The sequence below is a fragment of the Octopus bimaculoides genome, chromosome 12 (genome assembly GCF_001194135.2).
Source record: "Octopus bimaculoides isolate UCB-OBI-ISO-001 chromosome 12, ASM119413v2, whole genome shotgun sequence".
In the NCBI taxonomy this organism is placed as follows: Eukaryota; Metazoa; Mollusca; class Cephalopoda; order Octopoda; family Octopodidae; genus Octopus; species Octopus bimaculoides.
The window spans coordinates 63,821,356-63,833,174 of NC_068992.1; the positions used below are offsets into that span (position 1 = coordinate 63,821,356).

At 36.7% G+C, this 11,819-nt stretch overlaps 1 protein-coding gene across 3 annotated transcripts in view; it reads right to left on the reverse strand.

Annotated features, from left to right (window-relative positions):
• Positions 1–11,819, reverse strand: part of LOC106881028 (ubiquitin conjugation factor E4 B) — a 79,234-nt gene that overhangs the window by 49,663 nt on the left and 17,752 nt on the right. For 2 of the 3 annotated variants that reach the window (XM_052972224.1, XM_014931214.2), the window contains exon 2: positions 6,583–6,766. In XM_052972224.1, the coding sequence (XP_052828184.1) occupies positions 6,583–6,766 (184 nt within the window). Of the gene's footprint in view, positions 1–6,582; positions 6,767–11,819 lie in introns of those variants that run through there. The other variant, XM_052972225.1, reaches the window with a different exon arrangement.

Sequence of the window (11,819 nt, forward strand, 5' to 3'; positions counted from 1 at the left end):
TGTGTGTGTGTGTGTGTGTGTGTGTGTGTGTGTGTGTGTGTGTGTGTGTGTGTGCATGCATGACCTTTGACATTGCATAATAATTGTAAATGTGCATCCCCATCATACAAGTGGTGTCCTTGTTTTCAATCCTCCATGAAAACCTGCCCGAGCATGAGAAAGTAGTAACTTATTCAGAAATAGGTGAGGGTTGGTGACAGAAAAGGCATCTAGCTGTAGAAACTGCTTCCACAAATTCAGTGTAACCCATATGAGCATGGAAAAGTGGACACTACAATGTTGAATATACATACATACATACATACATATATACTTACATATATACATACATATATCAGAGGCAATGACTAGTGACTGATACCTTTGGCATTGTGCCATGCTTGAGAAGAAGACCCATCAAGCCAAGTGAAATCATAGTTGTGGCCAATGCTGGTGTCATGTAAGTGGCACCTGTGCAGGTGTCACATAAAAAGCACCTTTCAAGCATTGGGCCCCACAGAGGCAAGGATGGCCAATGCCAGTGGCATGTGAAAAGTACTTTTCATGTGTTGGGCTTCATGGAGGTGAAGACAAATGACCAAGAAAGACCTTTAGCATTGTGCCATGCTTGAGAAGAAGACCCATCAAGCCAAGTAAAATTGTAGTCATGGCAGATGGTGCCATGCATCCAGCTGTAGAAACCATGCCAAATCAGACTGGAGTCTGATGCAGCCTTCCAGCTTGCCGGCTCTGATCAAACCGTCCAACCCATGCCAGTATGGACAACGGGCGTTACATGATGATGATGATGATGATGATGATAATTTATATATATACATATATATATATACACACACACACACATTTACACATACTCACACACATATACACACATACATACACAGACACACATTCACACACATATACACATACATATATACACACATACATATATACACACACATCCATACACACACATATCCATACACACTCATGTATTCATACATATACATGCATATATATATATATATACACATACACGCACATGTATACATACATGCATACATATATACATACACACATACGTATACATATATATACATACACACGTATATATATACACACACACACGTATATATTTATATATATATACACATATGCATACATATATACATACACATGTGCATACATATATACATATACATATGCATACATATATACATACACATATGCATACATATATACATATACATATGCATACATATATATACACATATGCATACATATATACATATATATATATATATACATACACACATGTGCATACATATATATACACATACATACATATACATATACAACACACACAGCAAATCTACACCGTTGTGTTTTTGAAAATCAGTTACCCAATCAAATTTAATTGCTTATTCGTTGAATTGTATTGCATCACCAAGATATGGAGGGTGCAACATAAATTCATCGGAAGGGACTTGGATTTGGCGCAGATCGGTTCAGACCGTTTGCAAGTTGTTTGCAAAACGTATCGTATTATATAACAACTACCATCACAATTCCATTTCAGTTTTATGATCACAACCGTCCAACGAATGCTAACATGAAACTGACAGTTTGTGAAGATTTAAAACAAAAATTTTGATCTGCAAATGTGCTAAGCACTGATGATGATCGTAGTTTAATCAATAAGCGTAGGAGCGATGTAAAGGCAGTAAAAATAGAGGGGGGGGTCAGTGAGGCCCCATATAAGTGGTCCTTCAGAAATTGAACCTCCTTACGATACTCCCTGGGAGTTCATGGTATGAAATTCATTGTCATTGCTCCAATCTGGTCGCTAATGCCATGCATTTAGTTTAAAATGCAGTAAAAATAGAGGAGTCAGTGTGGCCCTAATTAGGCGGCCCTTAACAAAATAGATCCCCTTAGGACATTCACTGGGATTAGGGGAGTTGCTGGTTTGAGTTTTGTTGTCCTTGCACCAACAGTCTAGGAGGAGTTAACGAACATAAAAACAAAGGACAGAGAAACAGCACTCAAATTTATAATAGGATATATGTGTGTGTGTATAAATATATAGATAGAGAGATAGAGAGACACAGATACAAAGCTATTTGTTTTCTAGCCACAATTCTAACAAGTGTCCTCATGTCAAATGTCCACTGAGTGGTCATGTCTCACCTATTTGATGGTGGGACTGTTCTACTAAATACCAAAGTAAGAACACAAAAATGTACTACCAAGTCTACTAATGACTCGTAGTCTTCAAGTCGCAACTGATCTTACAACAACCCATCGCAAGGGACAATAAGTACAAAAGACAGACAGACAGACAGACAAAGGTGGGGTGGAGAGTCATAAAATATATTATTTTAACCCTTCTGTTACTATATTGAAAAGTGCTGCTTTTAGTTCCTTTAATTTTGGAAACTATGACGAATTTATTTAGTAAAAATAACTTCTTAAAAACCTCGTGTTTGGAACTTTTATTAAGATGAAATTTTGTTTCAAATTATTTTAAAACAAGAGAACTACATGAAGGTTTTTATCAAAAGGTTTAACACAAAAGAAAAACAATTATTTCTAAAGACAATATTTTTTGTTTTGTTTTCTTTTTTTCAATAAAACACCAGACAGTAATACAAATAACTAGTTTGATGCAAACATATTTCCAACATTTCTTTCTGGGGCAACAAGACATACAAATAAATAGATGTATGTGTGTGTGTACATATGTATAAACATACAGATAAACATATACAGGCACACATACATACATATAAACGTATGCATATGTATACATACAAATATACATATGTATGCATGCATATATACACATTCAAATATAGACACACAAGCACATACACACACAAACATGCACATATACACAAATGCACACACACACACACGCAAATGTATATGTGTGTGTGTATATATACAGGGCAGTATATAGAAAATTGTTGTTTCTAACACAAGAAATCTGCTGAAACAAAAAAGTAGTACTACCAGCCTCCAACTCGGCCACCAGGATAGAAAGAAAAAACAGGCTAAATAGAGCACATACCAAAACCACTATCATCTTTCTCTCTGCTTACCAGAAACACCAAACAACATCAACTTAACAAAGGAACCTCTCTGTGGTTGCTCGACCTGCTAGAAACAGCAGCCAAACCTCTTTGAGCACAATTTGGGTATATTGGATAGTAAGATTTTTAGATTTATAATAAAAATTTTAAAAAATTTTAAGAAGTTACGCAGCACAGATATGGCAAGCTAACTTTGTAACGATGTGGATTGGAGTTCCATGCTACTGCATGGCACTGCTATACCCTTGGGTCAACCAAAGCATTGTGAGTGGATTTGGCAGACAGAAAATGTGTGGGAACCAGTTTTGTGTGTGTGTATATACATGCAAGTGCATATATACATATGTATACATATGTATGTATTGTATACATACGTATATATATATATATATATATATATATATATATATATATATATATATATATGTACATATGTATGCATACATACATACGAATGCATACATATACAGGAATGTATGCATGCATATGCATGTATACATACATAAGCATGTATACATACATAAGCATGTATACATACATACCTATGTATGTATGCATACATACATATGTATGTATGTAAGTCTTTGTACCCCACCACTGATTAACAACCTGTGTTGGTTTGTTTACGTCTCCATACACCAGCAGTTCAGCAAGAAGAAACTGATAGAGTAAATGCCAGACTTAAAAGATAAGTACAGGGGCCAATTTATTTAACAAAGCCCTTGAAGGCAGTGCTCCAGCATGGCCACATTCCCCTAACAGAAACATGTAGAAGATAATTATAGCTGTAAAAACCTCTTTGATCAACAGTTTACTCATTCATGGCTGTCCTGGGGCTGAACAACAGCAAGAACATCAAGTACATCCAACCAACGCACTCAATACCAGCACACGCCCACATGCACACACACACAGAAGGCAAAAATACTGAGGATTATCTCCAAAACTTGTACAACATTCATAGTAACAAGTCGCAGACATAGGGGGTAAAACAAGCAAAGCATACATTACTATCAACTAGTAAACTGAGTGAAAACACGGAGACATCATCATAAATATATATATTCATACACATGATTTATGCCACCAGACTTTCCTTAGTACCTGCACTCTCTCTGTCTCTCCCTCTCTCTCTCTCTCTCTCTCCCTCCCTCTCTCTCTCTATCAACAAATCACAACAAACTGCATCATTTAATGTCCACTTTTCCAAGCTTGCATGGGTCAGGTGAAATTTGTTGAGGTATATTTTTCTGTGGCTGGAAGCTCTTCCTGTTACCGACCCGTACCTGCTCCCAAGCAAAACATACGTTCCTTTAATCCTCTCAGCATGAAACACCACAGAAATAGCTGGACAGGTTTTCACGGAAGATTGCAAATCAATGTCACCAGTTGTGTGACGATGAAGTTTGTTTACAATTAATAATGCAAGGTCAAGACATTGACATGTGTGTGTGTGTGTACAACAACAACTTTTAGCTTTCATCTACAAAATCCCTTCACAGTGCTTTGGTTGGCCCAGGACTCAAGGTGCCGTGCAACAGGACTGAACTGGAAACAATGTAGTTGAAGAGCAAACTCCTTAACAGCAAGCCTTCATACATACACACACGCAGTCATGTACACACATACACACCACCATCATTCAACATCCAAGTTCCATACCAGCAATGGATAAGGCGATTTGACAAGACCCAATGGATCTAAGGACTGTATAGTACTCCACTGTCTAGTAGGGCAGGGTTTCTACAGCTTGATACCCTTCCTAATACCGACCACTTCACAAAATGAACTGTGTATTTTTCTTCATGCCACCAGCTCATATATATGTTTCTTGAGATTTATTTGCACATTCATTTTGCTACAGCAAAAATACTTTTCTATGTCTAGTTGGTCATAGATATTCTTCTACAGAATTTTAAATAATATCACTCATTTTATTTTATATCTCATAAAAGAAATAACTAAACCAGTGGTTCCCAACCTGGGGTCCACAGACCCCTGATGGTTTGCAAAGGTAGCACTGGGGTCCATGAACAAAATTCAAAATTTCATGTGTGTGTATATATATATATATATATATAAATATATGAGTAAGCATATTAAAACGGGTCTGTGGGAAAACTCATTTAAATAAAAGGTTTGGGAACCACTGAACTAAACGCTCAAGACATGGATGCTAACGAAATAAAAATTTTCCTAACTGATTAACATCATCTCTGGGGATAAATAAAAAACAAAAAAAAAAGACAAAAAAAAGCATCCAATATTTAATATATTATACATCTATACCAATGCAGGACTTGATGGATAAGAGTGTTAATCCTCTTAGTTTAGAAATAAAGGGTCCTACATCTGATTCAACCAGGTACTATGTACAAATGATGAAATTGGTTTGTTGATCTGCGACAGAATGATCACAGATGAAGAAACCAATTTAAACATTGTGCAGATGCAAATATTTAAAGAAAACTAACTACTGTCTCATAAAACTGGTTTAATCTTCTTCCCTGTGGAAGCCTCCTCAGTAGAGTTCGCCTTCAGAGGGTTAGTTAATAAATCTTCGTTAAAAAACAGCAGCAATCAGTAACATGCTCAGAAAGAAAAAAAGAAAAAAAAACATGCATACAAGCATGGCTGTGTGGTAAGTTTGCTTCCCAGCCACATGGTTCTGGGTTCAGTCCCACTTCATGGCACCTAGGGCAAGTGTCTTCTACTATGGCCTCAGACCAATCAAAGCCTTGTAAGTGGACTTGGTAGACGGAAACTGAAAGAAGCCAGTGTGCGTGTGTATCTGTGTCTTTGTGCCCATCCCCCCATCACTGCTTGACAACCAGTGTTGGTGTGTTTATGTCCCTGTAACTTAGCGGTTTGGCAAAAAGAGACCAGTACAATCAGTTCCAAACTTAAAAAAAGAAAAAGAAATATTGGGGTTGCTTTGTTTGACTAACCCAGGCATGGGCAACCTTTCTTGAAAAGCAGGTTATAGGAGTCATGGTTCATCAACAAGCAGGATGCACTACTTAGAAGAAAAAAAAAAATCAAGGTAATTTTTCTTTCAGAAAGTCCCATGGGTCACAGTCTGCCCATGACTGGATTGAACCTTTCAAGGTAGTACCCCAGTTTGACCATAGAGCCATGACTAAAACTGTTGTAAAGTGGGTTCCTCCTACTGGTGTGATGTGTGACTGCCGCTGTACTGTAGTTGCTGTTTTACGCTAGTAGCCACAAGAGTTACTAGTCATCAGATACTATTGTATCTCTTCGAACCAAAATAGTAACATACTAACTTATTCTGTCATTATCGCTGATAGCTCCACAAGACACCGAGTAGAACTGTCAACTATCGACCCTCTCTTGACGACCAGCTACTAGTCTACTAATAATGGCTGGTTCCTACCACATTTTACTAGGAGGGGTATACAGTTTCACTATACAACAGAAACAAGTAAAGAAGAAAAAATAAAAGACAAAACAAAAGAGAAAGAGAATAGTTGTGAAGCCATACCTGCTGCATTTGTCTCTTTAGGAAGAGCTGCAGCTCCCTGAGTTTGCTCCACTTCCATAGATTGACAAAACGTACTGCTGACATTATTGGAAGTTTTATCTTTATCATGAGGAATGATTTTGTCCGTTGACTTGCTGGATCCCGCTGTGTTACCACCTAACCTCGCTAGTCTTCTGCGACGAATCTACAAGAGAAACGGTAAGCTTTAAACAATTATAACAACTTTACAATAACAACTGTCACACAGAATCACAAGGAAGTGTTGTTTCTAACACTGGTACAATACCAAATACATTAAGTAGGAGTGTGTTGGTAGATTAAATCTATCATAATACTTGACAACTATTATTCTATTGACTCAAAGAGGATGGAAGGACCCAGTAGGATTTGAACTCAGAACATAAAGGGAAGCATGTTCTATCATCAATCCACCACCACCCCATCAACATCATCATCACCATCGTCATCTAACGTTGGTCTTTCATGCTAGCATGGAGTGGATGGTTGGACAGGATCCAGTGAGCCATACAAATATTTATGAACCAACAAGGTAGCAAATACAGGGTCACCTGACTTACTAATAACATCTCCTATCGCTTGTTTCAGTCATTGGATTGCAGTCATGCTGGAACACTGCTTTGGAGGGTTTTAGTCAAACAAATCAATCACAACACACACACACACATTTATATATTTATTTAAGGCTGGTACTTATTCTAATGTCAAACAGCTGAGTTATGACAAAAGTAAACAAACCAACACAAGTTGTCAAGTGGGGGGCACACACACACACAAACAACAGGCTTCTTTCAGTTTCCCTTTTACCAAAGCAACTCACAAGGCTTTTGATTGACCCAAGGCTATAGTGGAAAATACTTGCCCAAGGTATCATGCAGTAGAACAGAACCTAGAACCTTGTGGTTGAGAAATAAGCTTCTTACCACAGCCAAGCCTACTAGGCTGGTCAGAATTCAAAAACGCCTCAGATAAGTACTACTACACTACCACCTCATAATACCACTAGTACTACCGCCATAAACATACAAACATTTATATGAACCAACAAGGAAGAGAGGATCACATGACTCACTAGAATCATTAGCTAAATCCTCTCCCAAATCATAATATTCTTTCTTAAATAAGAAGGGACACATTGGATAATGTACTCTTAGATACACTGTCCTAAAATAGGTTGGCTGAAATACTTTTGATCGTAAGTTGACTTATTCAGAGCTTACCTTGGGCTATGCAAAGAATGACAGAAAGATAGGTATATGTGTACACACATATATACATACAGAGGTGCTATGTAAATGCACCCATATCGGTGGCACGTAAAAGGCACCCAGTACACACTTAAGTGGCTGGCATTAGGAAGGGCATCCAGCTGTAGAAACCATGCTTCAACAAACAGCTGGGGTCTGGACAGTTCCCTGCTAGCCATCTCCATATCAGACCATCCAACCCATGCCAGCATTGAAAGCAGACATTAAACAATGATGACATACATACATATTATACAAAAACACACCTTATACACACATGCCCACATGCATATACTCACACACATACGCATATATAAAAACAGTAGTTTCACAGTTTGTATATCCACAGATATATATACTACTAGGTTGTTTAACCCTAGGCTGCCTGTCCTATTTCAGCTAATTCATGGTTGAGGGCATCCCACCTACAACCATCTTATCTTTTTATATATCTGGGACTACCTTGTCCAATCTGTCTTTTTGTTGGGTTTTTTTTTTTTTCAAAACCACAGAGCGCGAGATTTGAGAGAACATGACTTCTTTTTCCATTTGGCCAAACAGCTACACAAACAAACTTCCTAGTTTTCTCAAAATATGTCAGTGACAGTTATATAACCTCCGTGCTTACAATAGTGAAAGAAGGAGGGTGGAGCTATAAACCATATATACATTAATGCTTATAAATGTTAACTAACGTTTTTACTATATACATTCACGAAAACAAGCTTTGGCTTTCTGCTGCTGCTGCTGCTGCTGCTGCTGTTGTTGTTGTTTAGAAGTGGCCATTATTAAACAAATGGTGAATCTATCTAAGTTCAAACGTGACAGCATAAGAACTAAGTCAATAACCTTTGAGAAAAACAAAGCCTGAACTTATGGAATCCACTAAATCTAAATGTTATGGATTTGTTAATACAGTAAATAAACAAACATAGGTGCAGGCATGGTTGTGAGGTTAAGAAGCTCACTTTGCAACCCTGTGGTTTCAGGTTCGGTCCCACTGCACAGCACCTTCAGCAAGTGTCTTCTACTAAAACCCCAGGTTGACCAGTGCCTTGTGAGTGAATTTTGTAGATGGAAACTACGTAGAAGCTCATCGTATACCATATAAGTGTGTGTGCATATTCACATCTGTGTGTGCATCTATGTTTGTCCTCCTCCTCACCTCTTGACCAGTGTTAGTTTGTTTATGTCCCTGTAACTTAACGATTTAGTGGAAGAGACTACTAGAATAAATATCGGACGTAAAAAAAAAAATAAAATAAATAAGTACTGGGGTTGATTAAAACCCTTCAAGGCAATGCTCCAGCATGGCTGCAGTCCAATGACTGAAACAAGCAAAAGATAAGCAATTGAGGTGGATAAATATTTCCTATATTAATTTTGATCATTATTACTTATTAAGCAATATTCAGTAATCTGATTGTCTAAAAGAGCCATGGGGCAACTTTTGCCAAGAAGCGGGTCCACATGAGAGATGGATCATCATGAAGCAGGTCACTCTAAAAAAAAAAGATTCCAGGTAATTCATCATTAAGCATGTCATTTAATAAACCCAAGAGGTTGCTGTTTGCCCATGGCTAGTCTAACACCAACAAGGAAACAACTATGTGGTCAGTTTGCTAGAAATAGCAGTTAAATTTGCTTTAAGTCACATTGCTACTGTTTTTTTCTTTTTTAAGACATACTGGATAATATAGTCTAAGAACCAATGTACAAAAAAAAAAATCAAAACAGAATGGTCAAGAATGGAATACTTTTTCAATGAGGGTTGATATGGAATTACCTACACATTTACCCATCTTCTGTAGTCAGAAATATTATGCTAACCTAAATAGCTAGACAAGCACAAGTTTTCTCTCCAGACATTGAGTGACGAGAAGTTCAAGTTGGACCTTAGCAGTATTAATTTTCAGTCTGGAGCAACTGTCTCTCTTCCTTGAATTACATACAATAAAGATGAGAAGCATTAGCATGACTGCATAGTTAAGAAGTTCACTTCCCAACCACTTGGTTTTAGGTTCAGTCCCACTGCATGGAACCTTGGGTGCCTTCTCGTATATAGCCCCAGGCTGACCAATGCCTTCCCAGTGCATTTTGTCGTGTATGCTTGTTTACTTATATACGTACATGTGCATATACATGTATGTATGCATTTGTGTGCATGCACATGCAGACATATTTATGCATGTACACATGTATGCATGTACATCTTTATATTTGTGCTTCTCAAAACTTACTGAGTTGCAAGCCATGTTGCTATCATTTTCCCCTATCAACAAATCAAATGCTGGCTTCATGCCTTCGAAGAAATATGGAATACTTGAATAAACAAATAATTAGTGAGAGAAACAGATAAACAATCAGTGAGGGAAAGGGTATCTGGCTGTAAAACAATGCCTCCATATTACGTTTGTCAAATCCATGCTAGCATGGAAAAAGGGAAGTAAAAAACCAAGTGAATATTTAACATTCCCTTAATGAATGGAGGTGGTGTGGGAACAGAAAGGAAAATGTTATAATTTGTCTTTTTATTTCATTTATATTTTATTCACTGATATTCAAAGCCATCCTCTATATTATTAATGCCTTCTATTAACCTTTGCTGAACCTATTTCTAGCAACATTAGACTAACAGCATCTCTATTGATTTATCTAAAAGTCATATCTACAGCTAGTTTAAGCTGCTGCTGTTTCAAAGACAACTTATCAAAAACGTTCTTACACAAAGCTATGAGGGAATTTTCCCCTTGAGTTATAATTCCTATAAAAAATACATATTAAAAAGAAAATAGAAATTTCCAATATTAAATACGTAAACCGACATGGAGAGGTTGAGATGGATCGGTGAGGGGGTAGATATGAGAAAGGTTGGAATGGATGAGAATCTTGGAAATTAAATGAATAATGGCAAGATTTCCTTTTAATTTATTAAATTTCATGAAGGCAAATTACAGAAATGAAAATATTAGAATCGTAAGTAAGCCTTAAATGCAGTCTCAAGTTCTCTTAAAAAACAGAATTTGATAATTACATTTAGCAACTAATTTAATTTCAAGTGTTCAAACATGGAGCAACAAAAGCATATAGTTTCACAAGATTTTTATCAAATACAAAATTATTCATTTCTTATATTGTTGTTATTTAAAGATTGAGTTATCATTGTAACTCGGTGCAAAATATAAATGCAAAAAAGACAAAGCAACGATGTTAGATATTCTACAAATATATGAAGCAGTTGAAGAAAGAAAAAAAGACTCCAAAAATAAACAATACAAGTGATATTTTGTAATAAAGCTGTAAATGAATCAGTTTTGTTCTTGGCATAAATACAAAAGTATACAGAGTTGAAGAGACGGAGAGTTTCAACCAGCGATAAATAAATAAGGCTGGTAGGTTTGCCAGAAGCTGATCAAAAAATAGTCAAATGCAATGAAACAAGACACCTACAGCCATACTTTGATGACGACAAAATCAAGTACAAAAGAGACAATAAGACATTTCTAGAATACAACTTAAATGTCTTTACCATAAACCTCACATGTAGCACATTACATCTTTATCTTTTGTTTATTTCAGACATTAGACTGTGGCCATGCTGGGGCATGGCCTTGAAGGGTTTAGCTGAACAAATCAACCATAGGAATTTTTTTTTTAAATCTGAAACTTATTCTGTCAGTGTCTTTTGTTCAATTGCTTAGTTACATGGATGTAAATAAACCAACACTGGTTGTCAAGTGTGGAGGGACAAACACAAAGATACATGTATATACATTCTTGGAACAGCAGATATTGAACCACACACATAAAGCTACAAATTATAGCAAGTAAATATTAGGTTGAAAAGCCTTTTGGATAGAAAAATGTCACAGGCTGCCCATGGGACAGAAACCCACATCTCCTGTAGACATGGCACACATTGTCAAAACACACACACCCTATATATATATATATATATATATATATATATAT